General features: G+C 42.5%; 1 protein-coding gene across 3 annotated transcripts in view; it reads right to left on the bottom strand.

The window, feature by feature from the left end:
* LOC141255734 (uncharacterized) overlaps positions 1–25,731 on the bottom strand; it is a 971,797-nt gene that overhangs the window by 101,303 nt on the left and 844,763 nt on the right. For all 3 annotated transcript variants that reach the window (XM_073671120.1, XM_073671121.1, XM_073671119.1), the window contains 3 exons: positions 22,098–22,364; positions 14,416–14,736; positions 5,793–6,083 (listed from right to left, as the gene is read on the bottom strand). In XM_073671120.1, coding sequence (XP_073527221.1) covers positions 5,793–6,083; positions 14,416–14,736; positions 22,098–22,364 — 879 coding nt within the window. The remainder of the gene's footprint in view (positions 1–5,792; positions 6,084–14,415; positions 14,737–22,097; positions 22,365–25,731) is intronic.

Consider the following 25,731-nt stretch of genomic DNA (forward strand, 5'->3'; position numbering starts at 1 on the left):
GTATGAGGTGGTGGAAAAGGTTGGCAAAGTGAATTATAAGGTTCACCAACCGGGACGATGTAAGCCATACCAGATATATCACGTCAACCTCATCAAGCCGTGGCAAGACAGAGATGCATTGGAAGCTCCATGCTTGCTGGTCAATCCAGAAGATGAGTTTGGAGGGGTCGCGATAGCGGAGACGCTAACAAAGGAGTAGAAACAGCAGTGTCGGGAGTTGCTGCAGAAGAACAAGGACCTGTTCTCCGAATTGACGAGCTGCACGAGCGTCATAGAACACGAGGCTCTGACGGAGCCACATGTGCGTGTGAATTTGAAGCCCTATTGGATACCTGAGGCCCAACGAGAGTTGATCTCTAAAGCGGTTGCTCATATGCTGAAACTCGGTGTCATTGGTCGAGCCTGATTGTCCTGGTCCCAAAACCCGATGGCGAGTGGAGAATCTGCAATGACTATCGGAAATTTAATGAAGTCTCCAAATTCGACGCGTATCCGATACCGCGTGTCGATGAGCTGATCGAAAGACTTGGGCCAGCAAGGTACATAACCAACTTGGATTTAACGAAGGGATATTGGCAGATCCCCATAGCACAGGGAGCAAGGGGAAGATTGCGTTTTCTACACCGGATGGATGCTTCCAGTATGTCCGGATGCCGTTTGGACTGCAGGGGGCCCCTGCAACCTTCCAGAAAACTATGGATCGAATCCTTCCACCCCATAAGCAATACGCCGCAGCATACCTGGACGATATTGTTATCTTCAGCCCGGACTGGGAGAGTCATCTGGAAAAGGTCCAGGCGGTGTTTGATGCTCTAAGGAAGGCAGGGTTTTCAATAAACCCAAAGAAATGTGCCATGGGGAAAGAAGAAGTCAAATACCTGGGTTACACAGTGGGGAGAGATGAGATCAAACCCCAAATCAGTAAAGTGGAGGCAATCCAAACCAGGCCGAGACTGCTGTCAAAAGAAACAGGTTAAGGCCTTCCTGGGGATCGTGGGATACTACAGAAGGTTCATCCCAAACTTCGCCGTGATGGCCGCACCCCTGAATGACCTCTTTAAGGGGACGAAATCGGCTATGGCCAAGTAGTCTGCAGAGGCGAAGTCGGCCTTTCAAGAAATAAAGGTAGCGCTTTGTAAGCAACCGGGTCTGGTGGCCCCCGACTTTGCAAAAGAGTTTATACTCCAAACGGATGCCTCAGATGTTGGTTTGGGAGCAGTCCTTTCCCAGGAGATACATGGGGAGGAGCACCCTGTTCTCTACCTAAGTAGGAAACTGTTCTCATGTGAGAGGAATTATTCGGTCATAGAGAAGGAGGGCTTGGCCATAAAGTGGGCGGTGGACACATTACGTTACTATCTGGTAGGATGTAGGTTTAGATTGGTATCCGACCATGCCCCACTTAGATGGTTGAGGGAGACAAAGGGTAAAAATGCTAGGGTGACCTGCTGATTTTAAGCCCTACAGGACTTCAACTTCCATGTAGAGCATAGATCAGGGAAGTTCATGGTAATGCCCTCTCGAGAATCCCCTGTCTAGTTGCAGAAGGTGCCAAGCCCCACGACTTTAGGCAGAGGGGGAGGTATGTAAGGTGGCTAATGGTCATGTAGTCTATGGGAGGTATGTACCACAGAGATAGCTGGTCTCTGTGTTGTAACCCAGAGTGTTTCTCTAGTGCACGCACACACTAAGAGGATTAATTGGTGCAGCTGCGAGCCAGGGTACAGGTTTCTAGGAGAGATGAGCGGGTCCAGCAACCCACATACCTCACCTCTGGGTGTGGTTACCAGTCTATATAATGGAGGCTGTTGTTTGTCACATGGTCTGTGTTTGGAGGGAGAAGGCCTCCTGTGTGTTGTCTCCAGAGTGAGCTGTGTGCTGGATGCTTACCGGCCTGTGTGAGAATTTTTCCTTTCTTGGCCTTGTTTCAGAGAATATGAATGATAACAAAAAAACTTTTTCTCCACACATGGTTATTGGTTGGATGAAGCCATTTATTGTCAAACTACTGTGTTTTCTCTTTTTAAATCTTAATGACAACCAAAAACATCCAAATGACCCTGATCAAAAGTTCACATACCCCAGTTCTTAATACCGTGTATTGCCCCCTCTAACATCAACGACAGCTTGAAGCCTTTTGTGGTAATTGTGGATGAGGTTCTTTATTTTCTCAGATGGTAAAGCTGCCCATTCTTCTTGGCAAAAAGCCTCCAGTTCTTGTAAATTCCTGGGCTGTCTAGCATGAACTGAGCGCTTGAGATCTCCCCAGAGTGGCTCAATGATATTGAGGTCAGGAGACTGAGATGGCCACTCCAGAACCTTCACTTTGTTCTGCTGTAACCAATGACAGGTCTTCTTGGCCTTGTGTTTTGGATCATTGTCATGTTGGAACGTCCAAGTACGTCCCATGCGCAGCTTCCGGACTGATGAGTGCAAATTTGCCTCCAGTCTTTGCTGATAACGTGCTGCATTCATCCTTCCTTCAACTTTTACCAAGTTTCCTGTGCCTTTGTAGCTCACACATCCCGAAAACATCAGCGATCCACCTCCGTGCTTTGCTGTAGGAATGGTGTTCCTTTCATCATAGGTCTTGTTGACCTCTCTCCAAATGTAACATTTATGGTTTTGGCCAAAAAGTAAAATTTTGGTCTCATCACTCTAAATTACCTTGTTCCAGAAGTTTTGAGGCTTGTCTCTGTGCTGTTTGGCATATTGTAGAGGAGATACTTTGTGGCATTTGCTCAGTAATAGCTTTCTTCTGGCAACTCGACCATGCAGCCCATTTTTCTTCAAGAGCCTCCTTATTGTGCATCTTGAAACTGCCACACTGCTAGTTTTCAGAGAGTCTTGAATTTCAGATGATGTTATTTGTGGGTTTGTCTTTGCATCCCAAACAATTTTCCTAGCAGTTGTGGCCGAAATTTTTGTTGGTCTTCCTGACCCCTGACCGTGGTTTGTTTTTTACAGAGCCCCTGATTTTCCATTTGTTAATCACAGTTTGAACAGTGCTGACTGGCATTATCAATTCCTTGGATATTTTTTTGTATCACATGTAAAGTGCCATGGAATAAATGGCGCTATAATAATAAATAATAATAATAATAATATCCCTTTCCTGTGTTATACAGTTTAACTACCTTTTCCCGTAGATCTGTTGACAATTTTTTTGCTTTCCTCATGACTCAATCCAGAAACGTCAGTGGCTGGATGAAAGTTGCAAGAGTCTGTCTGGATCCCATAAACTCACTCAGCTTTTATGCACACACACTGATTACAAGCAAACAGGTCACAGGTGAGGATGTTACCTTTAGTAGCCATTCAAACCCATTTGTGTCAAAGTCTGTGCATGTTATCAGGCCAAATCACCAGGGTATGTGAACTTTTGATCATGGTCATTTGGATGTTTTGGTTGTCATTAAGATTTAAAAAGAGAAAACACAGTAGTTTGACAATAAATGGCTTCAACTAACCAATAACCATGAGTGGAGAAAAAGGTTTTTTGTTATCATTCAATAAGGCCAAGAAAGGAAAAAATACTGCCGGGTATGTCAACTTTTGAGCACAACTGTATATATATATACACACACATATATATATATATATATATATATATATATATATATATATACAGTGCCTACAAGTAGTATTCAACCCCCTGCAGATTTAGCTGGTTGACACATGCGGAATTAACTTGGCATTGTGACATTTGTACTGTAGATCAGCCTGGAAGTGGGAAATGCACTGCAGCAAATTTTATTATTTTTTTTTTTTTTTAAACGTTAAAAGTTAATTCAGAGTGTCATTTATTATTCAACCCCTCAAACCACAAGAATTCTGTTTGGTCCCCCTAAAGTATTAAGAAGTAGTTCAGGCACCAAGAATATTGAGCTTCACATGTGTGGATTAAAGATCTCTTTTGCCAGCCTTTTCTGACTATTTAAGACCCTCCCCAAACTTGTGAACAGCACTCAGACATGGTCAACATGGGAAAGACAAAGGAGCATTCCAAGGCCATCAGAGACAAGATCGTGGAGGGTCACAAGGCTGGCAAGGGGTACAAAACCCTTTCCAAGGAGTTGGGCCTACCTGTCTCCACTGTTGGGAGCATCATCCGTAAGTGGAAGGCTTATGGAACTGCTGTTAGCCTTCCACGGCCAGGAAAGCCTTTGAAAGTGTCCTCCCGTGCCGAGGCCAGGCTTGTCCGAAGAGTCAAGGCTAACCCAAGGACAACAAGGAAGGAGCTCCGGGAAGATCTCATGGCAGTGGGGACATTGGTTTCAGTCAATACCATAAGTAACGTACTCCACCGCAATGGTCTCCGTTCCAGACGAGCCCGTAAGGTACCTTTACTTTCAAAGCGTCATGTCAAGGCTCATCTACAGTTTGCTCATGATCACTTGGAGGACTCTGAGACAGACTGGTTCAAGGTTCTATGGTCTGATGAGACCAAGATCGAGATCTTTGGTGCCAACCACACACGTGACGTTTGGAGACTGGATGGCACTGCATACGACCCCAAGAATACCATCCCTACAGTCAAGCATTGTGGTGGCAGCATCATGCTGTGGGGCTGTTTCTCTGCCAAGGGGCCTGGCCATCTGGTCCGCATCCATGGGAAGATGGATAGCACGGCCTACCTGGAGATTTTGGCCAAGAACCTCCGCTCCTCCATCAAGGATCTTAAGATGGGTCGTAATTTCATCTTCCAACAAGACAACGACCCAAAGCACACAGCCAAGAAAACCAAGGCCTGGTTCAATAGGGAAAAAGTCAAGGTGTTGGAGTGGCCTAGTCAGTCTCCTGACCTTAACCCAATTGAAAACTTGTGGAAGGAGCTCAAGAATAAAGTCCACATGAGACACCCAAATAACCTAGATAACTTGGAGAAGATCTGCATGGAGGAGTGGGCCAAGATAACTCCACAGACCTGTGCCGGCCTGATCAGGTCTTATAAAAGACGATTATTAGCTGTAATTGCAAACAAGGGTTATTCCACAAAATATTAAACATAGGGGTTGTATAATAATTGACCCACACTTTTATGTTTAAAATTTAATAAAATTCAACTGAGCAACCTAACTTTTTGGCTTGTAAGATTTATGCTTCTGTTCATAAAACCTACTCTCGTTTGCAGTTTGAAGGCTCTAACTTATTTGCATCTTATCAAACCAGCTAAATCTGCAGGGGGTTGAATACTACTTGTAGGCACTGTATATATATATAAATATATATGTACACACACACTATAGATTACCACATTCTGCGGTTTCTGATCTGGACCTGTACAAAGGCTGCAGCTGAAGAGCATCTGAAGGACCTTCCACTTTATAAAGTCAAGTACCTTTCAGGTCATGTCATCAGTCACATGACCTGAAAGGTCCTGAAATTACTCTTGCAGAAGGTCCTGCCAATGCTTAGCTTCTGCAGCCTCTGTTCCTGTCGATAAGCTTCCTCTCCTGCTCTGCACTGATCACATAGATTAATACAGCGCAGGAGGAGGACCTCTCTGTGATCGGGGAGGACACGGTGTCAGCATTCTCCTCCATCACAGGAAGCTGCCTCTGGACTATAAGATGCACACACTTTTTAACAAGAGTTTTTCTTGTTAAAAAAATGCATCTTATAGTCTGAAAGACACGGTATATGTCCCAGAAAATTATTGCAAATACAAATGTTTTGATATACAAGTTTATTTTCTGTGTGTGTTTTGGAACAACACAAAAAAAACAGAAAAAAGGCAAATTGGACACGTGTTTACATGTACATTCACTTAAAGTATAATTAACACTTACCAACTGTTTTTGATTCTTTAATGCTGACCAAAGAGCATGGAGATTGTGCCACACAAGACACTGTAGTTACAGATTTCCAAGACTCTTGAGAAACATTGCGGCTGTATTTCACACTTAGACTATTACTTGTATGTTCTTTAATTGCATTACTATTTTGATCATCAAAATTGACGAAAATTTGGTATGTGTCTAAATTAGTACCCAACACTGAACAAATGACTCTGCCATTGTCATGCATCAAATCTTCATTGGAAGGTAATTCCAGGTTGACAACTGGCGTCACAAAGTTTTCTGTAAGGGAAATATAAATATGTTTCATCAGTATTATACAGAAAGGAAATATAAGATATGTATTTTTAATTAAATAACTTATAAATACTTTGGTAATATTTATCTGGTTACTGTAGAAACCAATCTTCATTTAATTACACCACGTTCCAAATTATTATGCTATTTTTCTCTGATTTTCCTAAGCTGTTGATGCAAATGAGTCAGTATAATGTTAAAATCATCAACTGCTAGACTATAAATCAAATTTTATTGTACAAACCTCCTAATTTATTTTATTAATTTGACACCCTCAGGGACCCTAAAGAGTTCTAACAGCTCTCTCCCCATGATTCCGACCCATAACACGACTCTTGCCGACAACGCAGCCTTGTTGGGAAATGATTACCATCCACCAACCATCCACTCTCACTTCTCCATCCATTTAGACCATCAAGAGTTGCATGGCACTCATCAGTAAACAAGACTGTTTTAAAATTAGTCTTCATGTATGTCTGAGCCCACTGCAACAGTTTCTGCTTGTAAGTTCTGTTTAGGGGTGGCCGAATAAGTTTATGCACAACTGCAAGCCTCTGAAGAAGGCTCCAGAGGCACCAGCAGCTTCAAATACCTGTTTTCTGTTCTCTTAATCTGTTGAATTTGTCTGGCAGAAACCTTCCTCATTATGCCTTTATTTGCACAAACTCGACTGTGCTTTGTATCAGCCACAAATATTTACTGTACAATGATCACACTTAAAGAGGTTGTCCACTACTTGATCATTGATGACCTATCCTTAGGATAAGTCATCAATGTCTGAACGATCGGTATCCGACACCTGGCACCCCCACCAATCAGTCGCTCTCGGTGTCAGTAGTGGTGGCCGCTGGCCGGAACTGCTCAATTACGGAGATGCTCCATCTTCTGATAGTGACTGCAGTTGTATACTACACGTCAGCCTCCTATTCAAATCAACAGGAGTTGGATGTGCAGTACCCAGCCGCGGCTACTATTAGAAGAATTGAGCAGTTATTGCCAGCAGACAGCGCCACTGATGCCGAGAATGGCTGATTGGCGGGGGGGGGGGGGGGGTGGGTCCTGAGGATAGGTCGTCAATGATAAAGTAGCGGACAACCTCTTTAAATTTTCATGAAATATCGGTTTTCATACCTTGTCTAAGACATTGCACCATTTGGCTCTTTTCGGCAGCAGAGAGATACATTTTCTCTCATATTTCTTGAAACCTGTGGTCTGCTTAATAATATCAAATGTGCTTTTTAAGTAGTTTTTCTTTAACCCTTTCACGACATATGCCATACATGTACGCGAATGGCGTGTCTTCCCCTTTGAGCTGAGCCTGCATCTTTTCCAGCACATGACAGCTGATCTGATCAGCTGTCATGTGCCCCTGCCAGCCGCAGGTGGAATGGCAATCCAGCCACGGCTGTTAACATGCTAAATGCCGCTGTCAATCTCTGACAGCGGCATTTAACATGGCAGCGCCGGACACGCGTCACTAATCTCGCCCATCGACACCAGTGACACATGATCGCAGGTCACTGTTGAATTGGCATGACTACTCGGGGTCTGCAGGAGACCCCTGCGGTTGTCATTGCCGGGATGCTATGAGCGCCGCCCAGTGGTCGGCGCTCATAGCAAGTGAGCATCTTTGCTACACACAGCAGGGTTAAAGCCAGTGAAAAGACTATTGAAGCCAGTGAAAAGTAAAAAAAATGTTTTTAAAATTATGAAAAAAATATAAAAAAGTTCAAATCAACCCCCTTTTGCCCTATTCAAAATAAAACAATAAAAAAAGTCAAATATACACATATTTGGTATCGCCGCGTTCAGAATCGCCCGATCAATATAGAAAAAGAATTAATCCTATCGCTAAATGGCGTAACTAGAGAAAAAAAACAAAACGCCAGAATTACTTTTTTTTGGTCGCCACAACATTGCAATAAATTGCAATAACGGGCGATCAAAACATCGTATCTAACCCAAAGTGGTATCAGTAAAAATGTATGCACGGTGCGCAAAAAATGAGCCCTCACCCGGCCCCAGATCCTGAAAAATGGAGACGCTATGGGTCCTTTTTTTTTTAACAAACTTTGGATTTTTTTCACCACTTAAATAAAAAAGAACCTATGCATGTTTTTAGCTACGAACTTGTAATGACCTGGAGAATTATAATGGCAGGTCAGTTTTAGCATTTAGTGAACATGGTTAAAAAAACAAAAAAAAAACAAAAAAACAAAAGCAAACAACAACTGTGGAATTGAACTTTTTTTTTTTTTACTATTTCACCGTTCCCATTTTCCAGTACATGATATGGTAAAACTAATGGTGTCGTTCAAAAGTACAACCCATCCCGCAAAAAATAAGCCCTCACATGGCCATATTGACAGAAAAAAAAATGTTTGACTCTGGGAAGAAGAGGAGCAAAAAATGAATGCGCAAAAACAGAAGAGGGCCGCAGCGTGAAGGGGTTAATTGGGTTTACCAGGGCAAACTAATAATCACAGGTATTGAGACAGATTTCAGTGATTCAAAGACCCGAGACACAATAACATCCATGAGTTTATTGGAAAAACAAAAAAATGACATCTTTATGACAGTTAAATCTAATCTGCATAACAATTTGGAATGTGGTGTAGATTCTCCACAGCTTATGTCATAAATGTCCAATAGATGAACATCCTCACTTTAAAACCTTTACCAATTAATGGCCACATTGCATGAAGAAAATTTTCTTTATTGAATTCTATGGGAATACTAAATCAGGCAAGCAAGATATTTTGGATTTTTGTGTTTGTCTATGTTGGGAAAACCTAATTAATTTTGTGTATGACTGAGTTTTCTAGCTAATATTGCACAAAAACAGAGATATTGCATGCTAGTCAGCTTCCACAGTCCCTAAATAAGGATATAGGGATTATTTAGCACTTTTAAATATTTTCTTATCATGTCCAAGGTGCTTGGAAAAAAAAGGCCATTTACCTACCTCAATGGAGCTGCACCTCTGCACTCAGTACTCTGTCCTCCCCTGGTCTCCTAGCAGCAACATTTGGTGAAGGATGTCATGTAACCAGTCAGTGACTGGCTGCAGCCTTCACATCTTGGCAAAGTCAGCTTTTCATTTCAGACTGAATTTGAAGGTTTGCAGTAGTCATCTGATGCCCCCCATGGATGTTGATGCCAGGAGACTGCTGGGTAATACAGTACTGAATACGGAGGAGAGGTTCCATTGCAGTTATAGACACATCATTGAAAGAAATGGAAAACCCCATTTCTTGATGTACAGATATATGTATGTCAACTCACTGCCTGCAAAATGTGCCACTTTTGCTGATTGATTCTTATCCAGCATGGACTCAGTGTGACTGGGGAATCATATGCAGCTGGTAGACCTGTAGCTTATGTTCAATCCCTTGTAAAAAAATGTCCAATATTTAGATAGGGTATGTGCGCATGATGCGGATTTGAAGCAGAAATTTCCTGAGCGTTTTTGCCTCTCCCTGGCAGAAAAAAAAGCATGCGGATTTTACATGCGTTTTTGACGCGTTTTTTAAATGCGTTTTTGTACATCAATGAATGCTTTTTGGAGCTAAATAAAGTCATTTAGTGGGACATTGCTTAAACCCTTGGATTACTATCAGAACTGGGGTGAATATATTGGGTCATTTAAATGATTAAACAATGTGTCTGCTGTAATTCAAATAAAGTATTTGCTCTGTGTTTGTGTATTTATTTAACTCTTTACTTTAACTTTAATTAAGTTTGATCATGAAAACGTCTGATTAACACCTTGCCATCACGAAACAAAACAGCTGGGTGTCAGCTAGTCCCATTCGCCCAGTCTTCATTAGCATTTCTATTCATATAATTTATGCGGCTGTTTTGAGCTGTTATTATTAGCCTGGTAAGGTGCCATTAGGCAAACATGGTCCCTGCCAATTAAATAACATCGCACAGCTGGTTCGTTAGCCGCTATGTCCCCCCGATCAGCACTCAGCAGCGCTTGGAACGCAACATATTTTTGTTGCGTCCAAAACGCGGTGGTCTCACTTTTGTTGTCACTAAATGTGAATCCACCGCATATAATGACACTTCAATTGGTCGAAATCTGCAGCGGAGACTAGCGTGTTTGCTACAGAATTTGACATGCTGGTGGTGAGCTGGGTACATAGCCATGTCCAGGAGCCACGGCAGGTTTGACGCTGCGTGTTTATACAGCGTCCAACCTGCAGCGTCCAGATGTTACAGATAGTGGATGGGATCTCTAGAAATCCCACGTCCACTATGCATGCATCAGAGGCTGCAAATCACCCATGGACACTGACATGCGGTGTGTCTTTCAGGACCACAGCATGTCAAATTCTCTTGTGGAGTCGCTAGTCTCTGCAACAGAAATGTGACCAATAGAAAGTATAGGATGCGGTAAATCCACGTGGTTCAGTGAACATATGTGGATTTACCTGCATTCAATAGAGTGCAACATTTTGGACGCAGAAAAAATTTGCATCCAAAGCGCTGCTACGTCTGAATTATGGGCACAGAGCCTAAAATTTTTTTAAAAAATGGCGTGGGCTCCCGCATCATTTTTATAACCAGCAGAGGGAAAGCCGACCACTGGAGGCTGATATTAGTAGCTGGGGAATGGGCCATTAGCCAACAATGTTCCCTGGTTATTAATATCAGCCCACAGCTGTTTGTTTAGCCTTTACTGGCTAGATTACAGGAGAACCCCAGAAAAAAATTGATGTGGGGTCCCCCTATAGAATCTAACCAGCAAAGGCTAAACTAGACAGATGGAGGCTGATATTAATAGCCAGGGAAGGGGCCATGGATACTAGCCCCATCCACGGCTATTAATGTCACCCCTCAGCAGTCCCAGAAATGGCGCATCTTATGGCACTTAGCCTCACTCTTCCCACTGCCCTGTAGCAGTGGCGAGTGAGGTAATGGGGTTGGAGTTCACGTCAGCCTTGTGTTGGCGACTGACGTGAAGCCCAGGTTAGTAATAGAGGGTGTCTATAAGACGCCCCATTACTAACCGCGTAGTAAAGTGGTCGGCGCTTTTTCAATAAAAGACACGGCCAGAATAAAGTATTTTAATGAAATCTCAGTGGTTAGCACTGCAGCCTTGCAGCGCTGGGGTCCTGGGTTCAAATCCCACCAAGGACAACATCTGCAAGGAGTTTGTATGTTCTCCCTGTGTTTGCATGGGTTTCCTCCGGGTTCTCCGGTTTCCTCCCACACTCCAAAGACATAGTGATAGGGAATGTAGATTGTGAACCCCAATGGGGACAGTGCCCATAATGTCTGTAAAGCGCTGTGGAATTAATGGTGCTATATAAGTGAGTAAAATAAATAAATAAATAAAACACACACCGTTCTACAATTTTTTTTACTACCCTCTGTCCGCAAAGCCCTCAATCTCCTGAAAAAAAACGTAAAAACCAAACTACAATATTCCTCACCTGTCCGCCGTCAACGACGCAGTCCACGATTACGCAGAGTGTCCCACGATGATCTGGGTCACTTCTACAGCAGTGAAATCAGCCATCACTGATGTCACTGCTGTAGAAGACAGCAATGTACACTGAAAGGGGTGTAAAATCACCCCCTGTCAGTGTACATTGCTGAAGGAGGTCACTGGGGTTGATCAGCTAAAGATCAGCTGATCAGCCCCGGTGAACTTAACACCCTGGGAATATTTTTGCGAATGTTCCCAGGGTGAGCATCATCTGATCGGTCACGTGACCGAATAGCTGATTACCGGCGTCAGCAATCAGCTGATGGTCACATGACCATCAGCTGATTGCTGCCGGCACTGATCAGCTGATGGTCACATGACCATCAGCTGATCAGTGATGTCACCGCAGGTCCTGGCAGCTCAGTACACTGTGGGGCGCGAGACCGTGCTCTGCAGTGTACCGCTGGCCGCCAGGGACAGAACTTCGCCGGGAGCCAGGGAAGACACCGGGGGCCGCCAGACAGGTGAGTATAAAGGTTTATTTTTTTATTTTTACTTTTTTTTCTTTTTTTGACCGCGGGCACGACGCAGGCTAGGAAGAGCAGACTGCTGCTCCTCCCATCCACGTCGCTCCCGCTGTTATAAGCAAAAACGGAGGTCGGAAGACAGGAGTAGCAGTCTCCTCTCCCGACCTGGGTACCACCCGCAGCGCGTTTCCGGTGCCATTTTGCGCCCATTGTCTTTCATTGAAACCCAGCAAATCCGCAGGTATAGATATTCTACCTGCGGGTTTGCTGCTATTCAATGCAAGTCAATGGGCGCAAATTTGCAGTGGAATCGCACAATAAATGGTCCTGCTGCGGTTTTTAGCGCAATGGTAATCCGGAGCGGAAATTTCCGCATCATGTGCACAGCAAATCCGGATTACCATTGCTATACATGGCAGAGCTATTAACAAGTGTTTTTAAAGCATTTCCGCGGCAGAAAAACCTAGGTTCGATTTGATGTTTTTTTTAGTCTTATTTAACTAAATCCTGCATTCCAGTTCTTAAAGAGGACCTTTCACCAGTTTGAGCACATTAAACTGGCCACATCGAGGGATAGTGGCTGCAGAGATGAAAATGCCATATTTAGATATTAGCTAGTAAAGTTTAGGATATGGTTAGGTCCAAAGGGGTGTTACCAGAGATTTTTCTTTGGGGGAATCTATTTCTTCCTCTGTATGATGTTGACCACTCATTAGCAGGTAGCAACATACAGGGGGGAAAAAAACATGCCCCCACAATATGTTAGAACAGACTGGCTCTCTCCTGTGTGAGACATGTAATGACTGACAGCCCTGCTCTCTCTGATCTTACTTTAGAGCTTTGTGTGATAACAAAGTGACAAGAGTAGGGCAAGGATGAGTGAGATTACATGCACCTTTCATAAGGTAGCATTCAGTGAGGGGGAGGGGCAGTTCAGTAGAGCCAACAGCACTGTGATAGGAGAACTGCAGCTGCAGACCTGTTTATAATGAGACAAAGCTCTGACGTACTACCTCCACCCCCACACTAACTGCAGCGAGTTGAAAGCTGAACTGTGTTTGTAAATTTTACAAGCTAATATCTCTGCAATGGAGATGACAAATTTAAAAATAAAACCAACATTTTTCTCGGCTCTGCAGCCGCCATTCAATGATGTGGTCAGTTTAACATACTCAAACTAGCGAAAGATCCTCTTTAAATACAAAACAAGGTTCTTCCTAATTTTTGCACATTCTACTATATTTATTTAATTGCTAATTAAATGTAGATAATAATACAAAGTCCTTTCTTCTTGCTGTCATTTTCTGACTATAGAATTTTTTATGTTTTTGGTGGGGCATCCATCTTGCCTTAGCTGCTGCTAATAGTGTTCAGAGATATATTTTGCAGCATGGATCACAGGAAATAATAAACATCTATGGAATAATGTGCAGGGTTCATTGTGCAGGAAGAAGGAAAGGTGGTTTTTGGATCGTGAATCCCGTATTATCTATATATATTTATATGTTACTTTTAATTTACTTTGTAATCCTGCCTATGATGATACTGGGATGTCTACTGAAAAGTGATTATTACAGAACTGGAAGTATCAGCCTAATATGAGGTTCAGTGGACAGCGTAAAAACAAGATTTCATGATATTTACATAAAAAAACTTGATTTCAAGTTTAAAGGGATATTCCCATCTCCAAGTTCCTATCTAATATGTAGTAGGTGTAATAATAAATACCTCCAATTAGAAGTGTAGTATAGTTCTTCTGATTCGCAATGCCGCTTTCCCCATGTTCAGTGCATTGCAGTAGCTTAGGTATCCATGGTTACAACCACTCATACAGTGACAGTTAGCTGTTAGTGGCCATGACCATGGATATTTAAGCTAATGCATTGCCCTGCACATGGGGAAAGAGACATAGCGAATCAGAAGAACTATACTACATTTCTAATTGGAGGTATTTGCTAATATTATTATTATTACACCTATTACATATTGGGATAGGATCTTGGAGATGGGAATACCCCTTTAACTATTGTTTCAGGTGCACGTGCAAAATGTCTGAATACCTTTAGCTCCTCATTCCTTCCCATCTAACTCTCTATAGATCTCTAGGAGCAGAGACTGTCATCTCATCTCTAAGTGAGAAGAAATTCTGTATTCACTTCAGACAGATTTTACTCATGAACTGAAAGTTATTCATCAGTTCAGGAGGAGAAGTAGACATTTTTTTCTCTGGTGAGATAGATTATAAAATTTCTTATCTTCACTTGTACTATTGACTTATAAAAAAAAATTCAATGTCAGATAATCTAACTACAACTACATTTAATACTTGTGCACAATGTTGTCTTCTTACCTGAACATTTGCTAATATTCTGCATGACGGTTTCGCCCTTCATGTCCACCTTACATGTGTACTTGTCTCCAGAAATCCAACTTTGTTTGCTGACAGTAAGTCTAATTGTTCCAGAAAATAACCCATCTTCACCTTTTAGGACTTTAAATATAGATAGCTTGGAAGCGTGTTCCTCACCATTTTTAAGCCAATTTACTTGGATTTGTTTGGGGGTAAAGTCAGACACATAACAAACCAGATGACGGTTCTCCTCAATGCCATCAAAAGGAGACAGAAATATCTCAATGTGGGGAATTTTCACAGTACCCGTACATCCTGGAACTGAATGAAACAAATAATTTGATTTCTAGAAAACTGTGTAGACTTATAAAACAATCTAGCAAATGTAAATATAACTTCAAATATTTTTTTCCCCTAGACATCCTTCATCTGCTAATGGAATTTATATAACACTGTCATTGCTCATTATCGAATTTGACTGCACTTAGGTGCCATGAATGTGATATCAGTAGTTAGAATATAAGTCTTTTACCAATTAGTAACAATTATATACTAAATAAAACGATTGAAGAGTAACCATCATAAGTTTTATCTTAGAAATTGATAGTTCGTGTGAAAATAACTTTGTAATATATCTTATCAGAGAAATCTGCTTCTTTCTCCACCAGGACAGATCAGTCATTTTCAAAATTTCCAAATCACGGGTAAAATCTGTATTCAGTGAAGACAGATTTTCCCATTATTGACATAGGAGTTCTATGTAGATGGCAAAGGAGCTAAAGGCAAAGCTCATCCCTGACTTTTATAGAATATTATTAGTGATGCGCGAACGTGCTCGCCACTGCTCGGTACTTGCCCGAGCGTCACGGTGCTTGACAAGCTTGGCGCTCGACGAGTATTTCCGGGTTGCTCAGGCGGGAATTTGGGTCCCCTCCCTGCATGTTTGGGGCTCTTTAGAGAGCCAATGAACATGCAGGGATTGCCTGCCATGCACTGTAATGCCGTAGCCATGTTGGTTGTGGGCATTACAGTGATTGGCTGGCCGCACAGCGTCATCAGGTGTATATAAGACTGGGCGCCGCCATGCTTGTCCCAGTCACTCCGGATCAGACAGTGTAGGGAGAGCTGCTGCTGCGTCAGGGAGATATTTGCTTGTTTTTAGTTAGTATAGGTGTTCCACAACATATATCTATATCCATCTAAACTAACAGTCCAGCTGCATATAATCAGTGCTAGGCAGGCAGACAGTGTATGTGGCAGACTGCAGTGTATGATACAGCACAAGAGGGTCCATTGAACGTCCTATCTGCTGCTGTAATAATTACAGATATTTCTAGACATAGACCTAGATATCAGTGGCCAGGGAAAAAATTTTTTGATCTTAATCCTGGTTATTTGCTTAAAAGACAATCCAGAGTACACCATTTTTCTACTCACTGCAGAATAAAGCCAAATCTGTTCCATATTTCAGTGATAAAAATCCAGAAATTTGAACTGAACTTGGAAAATATTGGCCTCCTTCTCCGCATCCTCATCCTCCACCACCATATCACCATCATATGTACCATATCAACATATATACGTCTTGCAAGGGGCATTGGAGTAACTCCAAATTTTTGGCAGCCATTGCTTCATTGCATAGGCAAACAGTATGGGAGACACACTTTCTAATAATGGGAGCATTTTTTGCAGGAGGCCCTCCGACCTCTACGTCTGCTAGGGGCATTGGAGTTCCTCCAAATTTTTGGCAGCCCTTCCTTCACTGCATAGGCAAACAGTATGGGAGACACACTTCCAAATAATGGGAGGATTTTTTGCAGGAGGCTCTCCGACCTCTATGTATCTTGCAAGGGGCATTGGAGTTCCTCCAAATTTTTGGCATCTGTTGCTTCACTGCATAGGCAAACAGTATGGGAGACACACTTCCTAATAATGGGAACATTGTTTTCAGGAAGCCCGCCAACCTCTATGTCTCTTGCAAGGGGCATTGGAGTTCCTCCAAATTTTTCGCAGCCGTTCCTTCACGGCATAGGCAAACAGTATGGGAAACACACTTCCTAATAATGGGGGCATTTTTTGCAGGATGCCCTCCGATCTCTATGTCTTTTGCAAGGGGCATTGGAGTTCCTCCAAATTTTTGGCAGCCGTTCCTTCACTGCATAGGCAAACAGTATGGGAGACACACTTCCTAATAATGGGAACAATGTTTTCAGGAGGCCCTCTACGTCTCTTGCAAGGGGCAATGGAGTTCCTCCAAATTTTTGGCAACTGTTGCAGACACCACATGGCCAGATAAGGTTGTAAAATATTAAAATGACATTTCCCAGTGAATGCATTTGTCTTAAAAAATAGCTTAAAAAAAACAAAACACAGTAGGATCTCTGTTTAGTATAAAAACCAGACTCACCAATGTAACCTCAATGTAATCACATTGTTCAGCTCCTGCACCTCCTCCTACAGTTCGGCCTCCATCTCCGAAATGATCACATCAGTCACAAGCTGAAAGCACTGCAGCACTGCCTTGGCCAAGCGGCAACAGGCTGTGCTGAAGATAACATGCTTAATGCTTAGGTGACAAACCGCCCACTGCTGCAGAGTTGTTGAAAGCAGCCTGATCTCACCACTGAACATACAGCCAGGCATGGTCGTGTGTGACAATGGGCGGAACCTGGTGTTGACGGAGAAATGACAGTTGGAGTAGATATGGTTTCCCTCTATGCCAGTCCTTTCACAGAGCTAAAGAATATGGCTGTGGTGAAATACAACTCCCACTAAGAAGCAGTTTCAAACTGAAAAACATTGGGCCCACCAGAGGATTTGATTCTGAGGGATCACCTTTCTCCCCCGCTCAAGAGCCCCACAGCTGCTGCAAAGTTTGCGCTATCATGAATTCTCCTGATGGAGAAGCCAGGGCCCACCCAAGGACTCTGGTGGGACCGTCCAACTCTGCTGAGAAGCAGTCCTGGCTAAGAAAAGTGTGTGGGAAGGTTCCCGGACACTCTATGGCTGCATTTTTAATGTGGCCTGGCTCCTACCGTCCCTGGCCACATTCACCTGTCTACGTGTTTGTGGTTAGGCGGTACTTCCCAACTAAGTGCACTGGGGAGGGCACGGGTAATGTTGTGGGACCCGTGCTTGTGGAAGGCGGAGACGACATCGGGAGAAATAGTGGCGGCTGGGGACCGAGTATGGACACCCGGCTGTCGCCTCCATGAGCCTAAAAGGCCACATTTCAAGTGCAAGCAGCTGTCAAAAATTTGACATTTATAGTATTGCAACCTGTGGGTGGGTGGGTGGGTGGTTGGCTGCATTCTTGTGCTTGCATTCCAAGGAATGGGGTAGGGACAGCTGAACGCTGCGCTGGGACAAGGATGTGGACGGTGATTGTTGCAAGTCTGCAATGACAGGTGCATGGCGGGAGGCATCTTCGTATGCGCCAAGGATCACTTATGATGGGCACACTTTTAAGCAGTGACCTGGGAATCAGAGATGCTTCCTGGGGTCTTCCCCATGCTGTTCCCATGTCTTTTCAGCACTGTATGAATGTGTCTGATGATGTGTCACACACCATATGGCCAGATAAGGTTGTAAAATGCTAAAATGACATTTCCCAGTGAATGCTTTTGTATTGGTTGAAAGCAATGCAAAAGTGCAAAAACGCATCAAAAACGCTATGTGTGAACATAGTCCAAGGTGTGGAGGAGCATTTTTGTTTTTGGTTATTTATTTTGCCTTATATACAAGTCATTACCCTAGAAAGGATGTTCTTTAACATATTTCCCAGGAAAATCAATTTTGGTTTCTTTTTTGCATGTTTTATTGTGAGTCCGTAAAAGTGGCGTAATACCTCTGACAACGTTGTTGACAGCAGTGACCTGGGAGTCAGAAATGCTTCCAGGGGTCTTCCCAATGCTGTTCCCATGTAATTTGAGCACTGTTCCCATCAATTTGGTCAATTTTTGGGCCCTCTGCAGACCGCCGGGGAGAGCCGCCTGAAAAATGCTCGAGCTTCCCATAGACTTACATTGGTCTTGTTACTTGGTCCGAGCACTCGAGTATTCCAATGTGCTCGACCCGAGCAATGAGCACCCGAGCATATAAGTGCTCGCTCATCACTAAATATAAAATCAACTGTCATCGCCTATGTAAAAGTCAGGAAGGAGCTTTGCCTTTAGCTCCTTCCTCCTCCTCTCCCATCTACATAAAACTCCTATCTCAGTAATGGAAAAATCTGTCTTCACTGAATACAGATTTTACCCGTGAATTGAGAATGAATGATCAGCCCAGGAAGAGAAAAAAGCAAATTACTCTGATATATTACAAAATTTCTCATTTTCACTTGTTCTATTGATTCATGAGGCTGCCAAGTTCACAACAGTAGCCTTGTGGCCAGTCTGTGCAAATGGACCAAGTACAGACCAAAGAATAATAGAATGTTAGAGTTGGAGGAGACCTCAAGGGTCATCTGATCCAACCCCCTGCTCAATGCAGGATTCACTAAACCATCTCACACAGATGTCTGTCTAGCCTCTGTTTGAAGGCTTCCATTGAAGGAGAAGTCACCACCTCTCGTTGTGTGACCATGAAATACGTGACCATTAAACCGGCCCAATGTTTAAGGTCAGCTTTAATCACTGCAACCGATTTTGCTTAAGGTTATGTTGTATTTCTTTGTGCAAAATATATGAAAGAGTTTCAAATTGGTTGATAAATTTGGCATATCTGTAATTACAGTCATGGCCAAAAGTTTTGAGAATGACACCAAAATTATTTTTTCACATGATCTGCTGGCCTCTGGTTTTTATTAGTGTTTGTCTGATGTTTATATCACATACAGAAATATAATTGCAATCATATTATGAGTACCAATAGGTTATATTGACAGTTAGAATGAGTTAATGCAGCAAGTCAATATTTGCAGTGTTGCCCCTTCTTCTTCAAGACCTCTGTAATTCTCCCTGGCATTCTCTCAATCAACTTTTGGACCAAATCCTGACTGATAGCAGTCCATTCTTGCATAATCAATGCTTGCATTTTCCCAGAATTTGTTGGTTTTTGTTTGTCCACCCGTCTCTTGATGATTGACCACAAGTTCTCAATGGGATTAAGATCTGGGGAGTTTCCAGGCCATGGACCCAAAATCTCTATGTTTTGTTCCATGAGCCATTTAGTTATCACCTTTGCTTTATGGCAAGGTGCTCCATCATGCTGGAAAAGGCATTGTTGGGCGCCAAACTGCTCTTAGACGGTTGGAAGAAGTTGCTCTTGGAGGACATTCTGGTACCATTCTTTATTCATGGCTGTGTTTTTAGGCAAGACTGTGAGTGAGCCGATTCCCTTGGCTGAGAAGCAACCCCACACATGAATGGTTTCAGGATGCTTTACAGTTGGCATGAGACAAGACTGGTGGTAGCGCTCACCTCTTCTTCTCCGAGTAAGCTGTTTTCCAGATGAATCCCCTTTTCGATTGTTTGGGACATCAGAGAAAATGACTTTGCCCCAGTCCTCAGCAGTCCACTCCCTGTACCTTTTGCAGAATATCAGTCGGTCCCTGATGTTTTTTCTGGAGAGAAGTGGCTTTTTTGCTGCCCTCCTTGAAACCAGCCCTTGCTCAAAGAGTCTCCACCTCACAGTGAGTGCAGAAGCACTCACACCAGCCTGCTGCCATTCCTGAGCAAGCTCGGCACTGCTGGTAGTCCGATCCCGCAGCTGAAACAGTTTTAAGATACGGTCCTGGCGCTTGCTGGTCTTTCTTGGGCGCCCTGGAGCCTTTTTGACAACAATGGAAGCTCTCTCCTTGAAGTTCTTGATGATGCGATAGATTGTTGACTGAGGTGCAATCTTTGTAGCTGCGATACTCTTCCCTGTTAGGCCATTTTTGTGCAGTGCAATGATGGCTGCACGTGTTTCTTTAGAGATAACCATGGTTAACTGAAGAGAAACAATGATACCAAGAACCAGCCTCCTTTTAAAGTGTCCAGTGATGTCATTCTTACTTAATCATGACTGATTGATCGCCAGCCCTGTCCTCATCAACACCCACACCTGTGTTAATGGATCAATCACTAAAACAATGTTAGCTGCTCCTTTTAAGGCAGGACTGCAATGATGTTGAAATGTGTTTTGGGGGTTAAAGTTCATTTTCTGGGCAAATATTGACTTTGCAAGTACAGTAATTGCTGTTAAGCTGATCACTCTTTGACATTCAGGAGTATATGCAAATTGCCATTACAAAAAATGAAGCAGTAAACTTTGGAAAAATTACTATTTGTCTCATTCTCAATACTTTTGGCCATGACTGTATAATGCTTCTGTCTAGAGATATTTATCCAATTTTTACTCCACACCCTTACTGGAATGAGAATTGCGACTTTCTTATATGTTCTAAAAAAGTCCTAATTCATAAATCTGCTTTTAGATCTAATAGCATAGCTTACCAAAGCCAATTTCTACCCACATTTTAAAAGTGGTGAGAGTAGCAGAATAAATACACAAAAAACTTGTAATTTAGTTTTTATAAAAGTGACACATTATAACATGTGCAAATTTGTAATGCCTGAAAACTAGGTCAAAAGCCTTACAAATTTTGTTCTCTAGTTATATAATTACAAGTGTTAAGGCAGATTTTTCATTCTAAAGTCATACCTGAGTATTGCAATAAACTAAATTAAAAATGAAAAGGGTTTTCTATTTTCCGAAAAGTGGTCTTAAAACGTTTGCTGTCATGTAAAATATAACAGCCAGATAGCACTCACCCTTCCCTGGTCCAAGCAAAGGCTTCCTGCCATGACTGCAATATCTATGCTTCTGCAGCATCAAGTCGACGGCGCACATCACTACTGAAGCCAATCACTGAACTCAACTGATGTAATCGTCACAAGCCGCTGCCATCAGTGATTTGTTGCAGCTGTCATGCAGGCTGAAGTCATGATGACTGCAACCAAAACGGGAAGCCAGCTCTGGACCTGGGGAGGGTGAATACTATCTGGCTTCGTTACTATAGATGATAAAAAATGTTTAGGGACCACTTTTATAAAAGTGGAAAACCTGTTTAACATAACAAAACTCTAATTAGGTCTTCCAAATCCTTACATATTATTTGAAATCAGGGAATTGTATGTTTTATATTAGTGTTCCCCAACTCCGGTCCTCAAGAGCCACCAACAGGTCATGTTTTCAAGATTTCCTTGGTATTGCACAAGTGATGGAATTATCCTTTTGGCAATACTAAGGAAATCCTGAAAACATGACCTGCTCGTGGCTCTTGAGGACCAAAGTTGGGGACCATTGTGCTATATGGTTGCTTTTATGATAAATAGGGACCATTATTTTCATATATTGTTTAATCAATACAGATAGATAGATATGAATAGATAGATAGATAGATAGATAGATAGATAGATAGATAGATAGATAGATAGATAGATAGGTGGATGGCTCAGTGTTGTGTTTGGAGCCAAAATGTTACACTATGGATGATTATAGAAAAGTCCATATTTTTCACTTAATTGGAGCTGAAGTGCTGCCATTTCTTTCCTGGATTATACATTTTTGGACAATTGGTTTTTTGTCTTGGGTCTGGCACCTACATTTTTATACCAATGCTGATTTGATTTCATTTGCAGATAGATAGATCAATGCTACGGATGGCACAGATTTAGCTTATATTATAATAAATTTACCTTTGATTTCTCTCTGTGTGTCTTTAGTAGAGCAGGTTAGTGGCTTTTTTTCCCATTCTGAATTGGTGACGGTCAGAAAACTGCTCATTAAATGATGTTGATTTAATTTCATTAACTTTGAATCTTTAGCAAGTCCTTCACTCCATTCTATCTTATCAGGAAGCGGTAGAGCTTCTTTCAGAAGGCAACCAATAGTTGTTTTTTCTTTTTCCTTCAGTAAGTCACAGCATGGAATCAATGGCAGTAGTATACCAGCACTGTTTTTATCTACAAAATAAAATAAAATATCAGTTAGCAAGGTCCAAGATGTTTTTGTAAGCACCCTTTGAGTTATATGGGCTGTCTGGTACTTCTATATTGATGGCCTCATATTAGGATAGGTAATAAATATCAGATCAGTGGGGGTGTGCCTCTCGGCATCTGCGTCAATCAGCTGTTCCTGGTGACAACAGCTGCTGGATATGCTCAGTTGCAAAGCGAAACAGCACAGCTCCATCAACCGTATAATGGCCACAATGGGGTATCACCGATGCACCCTTATTTATTTGAATACGGGGGTATGTGCAGTATCCGGTTGCAGCCACTATACAGTTAACGGAGCTATGCTGTTAAACCCTGCAACTGAGTATGTCCGGCCGCAGAGATGCCGGGTGTCACACCCCCAGAGATCTGATATCGATGATTTATTTTAAAGATAGGCCTTCCATATAAAAGTAACAGACAACCCTTTTAAACAGAAGCTTTTCTCACATGCAGCTATGTTGCAATGAAATTAACACAAGATTTATGGCACCCACTTAACCTTTACCTTGGTTTGTTAATGCTCCTTTTATGTTATTAAAGGTTTATTAATACAACAGTTATTATAGTATAGAGACAAAATATGATTCATATGATTTTTTCCTGTCTTTATTCATTATCGAGATATATAATATCATAAATATATGTGAGTATTATGTCACATTCAAAACCAATAAAGCAATGTGAAAATAAAATGTTACACAGAATATAATAATAGTAATAAAGTCATATTGCAAAATGTTATTGTGGTATTGCTTGTTGATTGAGGGCTCATTCAGATGAGCGTATTTTACATACATGTGCTGTCCATGTTAGAATTGCATAGCACATGGATAGCACCCAGACCAATGTTATATCATAGGAATGTGCAGATGACAATTTGTTCACGCAGACCAAGTTTCCAGGGGGAAAAATTTGCAGCGTGGACAAGTCTTTTCCATATTTTGGATGAGACTCGTCCATTCAAGTCTCTGTCTGCACAAAAAAATGTGTTCCCTTATGGATCATCCGTAAAACATATGATTTTTATGGATACATTGCAATTATTACATTAGGAAACTGTATCTATTCTTGCAAAAAAATTTTAACTGCTGAAGCATAAAAATGGATGGATGACACATAGATGGCATATGGATGGAATATAGATTACAATATGAGGGAAAATTGTCCAATTCTGTGAACCAGGCCTGAGGGCTCATTCAGATGTTTTATTTTCATGTATGAGTCTACCCTTGTTTTTCACGCATAGCACTCATACCTGTGATCAGGGCCTCCATCAGGGCATTACTGCCCTTACTGCTGTATGGGGCCCGGTGACCAGAAGCAAAAAGAGGGGGCCCAGGTCCCAAGCATGATGCACACGGCGGCCGGAAATGAGTGCTGTACCTTTAATCCGCAGCCGGGTGCATCATGGTCCTGACGCCAGTCATGTAACACGCTGTGCGCTGATCTTCAATCCGGAGAAGAGCAGTAGCGTGCCCCATGTGTTGCGGGGATGGCAGCGGGCGGTCAGGTAAGGAATTGTGTGTGTGTGATGCGTTGCACTGCTGAGGGGATGCTGATGAGGGAGGGGAGGCTGCTGAGGGAACGTGTGTGTATGTGTGTGGTACGTTGCGCTGCTGAGGGGACGTGGATGAGGGAGGGGACATGTGTGTGTGTATGTGTGTGGTGTGTTGTGCTGAGCTGCTATGGGGACGCTGCTGAGAGGACGTGTGTGTGTAGTGCGTTGCGCTCCGCTGCTGAGGGGACGCTGATGAGGGAGGGGAAGCTGCTGAGGGGATGTTTGTGAGGGAGGCGGGCTGCTGAGGGGATGCTGGTAAGGGAGGGGGCTTGCCAAGGGGATGCTGGTGAGGGAGGGGAGGATGCTGAGGGGACGCTGGTGAGTGAGGGGACACTGGTGAGGGAGGGGAGGCTACTGAGGGGACGCTGGTAATGGAGGGGAGGCTGGTGAGGGAGGGGACACTGCTGAGGGAGGGGATGCTGGTGAGGGAGGGGAGGATGCTGAGGGGACTCTGATGAGGTAGGGGAGGCTGGGACTGCAGAAGGTTCAATGGGTGGAGGCGGAGCTGGGGTGGAGACTGGGCGGAGTCTCAAGGGACCTGGAAATTTTGACAGTATGGGGCCCTGAAATTCCTAGTGGAAGCCCTGCCTGTGATAGTCTATGGGGCCCTTCACATGTCCATGAATTTCTGCGAATGGAGAAAGTGGAGAGACTTTTTTTTTTAAATTTCTCCATGTACTTACAAGAAAAACGAATGACTCTCAGACCACACTCTGCTCAAACTGTAATCAAAGACTGATCAGAATAATTGGTCCGTTTTTTTCTCGTTTGTAGAAAAATCAGACGTGTGAATGAGCCCTAAGGCTACATTTACACATCTGTAAGAATTTTACCATCTGTGAGAACGGACCTTTTTTTTTCCTCATGTGCCATCCTAGTTAAATCTGTGTGGTATCCAAGTTTTCTGAAACTGTTCTTCACAAAATAAGGTTTATTCCCAAGCCAATAGAAAGACTCCCGGGAGGTCTCATGTTTTCATTCAACTTTATCACTAAACAACAGATCTGTGAGACATCGATGCAATAGGAATCCCTTTAGACTCAAATAGCCAATTTTGATCCGCAAATAAGTATCAGAATAGGAACTGCTATGAGTCTGATGGATCTCGCCCAGGAATCCGTGTTTTTCACAGAGGTGTGTATACATCAACAAAAAAAACGAACAGCACATGGACATGTCACTCGGATGTATGAATGTACCCTAAGTTTTGGTCACATGGTGCTTTTTTGCAGTGTTTTTTTTCACTGTGTAACATGTGCATGTTTTTGTTGCATTTTTGATTTTTTTGTTAGGCATTTAATTGAATGGTTAAAAAAGCAGAGCAAAAATGCAGACATATTTGACACACTGAGGTTTATAAAATGTACTGCAGCTCAGAAGACACCAGGAAAAAAAGAACCATGTAAATGAGATTTTTCATTTCACTGTGCTTGATCCACATTTGGTCTGTGTGTGAGTTTTTACAATCTGTTTTTCTCATATAAAAAAATTCAAAGCTCCTCCTATGAACTAAAAAAAATGACCATCAGGTTATACAAGGATTGCATCCAAGTGCCATTTTTTTCACCCATTTATTGGAATGAGTGGCTTTGATCCCCAGTCCAATCAAAATTGGATGTCTGCAACTTGTTTTGTGCCTCATTGGCTTGGAAAAAAAATGTACGGTATTTCTGATCCAATCAATTGAAATTAATGTGCCTATGTCCTGTTCGTAAAACAATAGACAAAATACGTACAACAAAAACTGACATGTTAAAAATGGATTGTGTCAAA

Source organism: Phyllobates terribilis, unplaced genomic scaffold (genome assembly GCF_046119375.1).
Source record: "Phyllobates terribilis strain yellow unplaced genomic scaffold, ASM4611937v1 Scaffold_1__5_contigs__length_1240528914, whole genome shotgun sequence".
NCBI classification, from domain to species: domain Eukaryota; kingdom Metazoa; phylum Chordata; class Amphibia; order Anura; family Dendrobatidae; genus Phyllobates; species Phyllobates terribilis.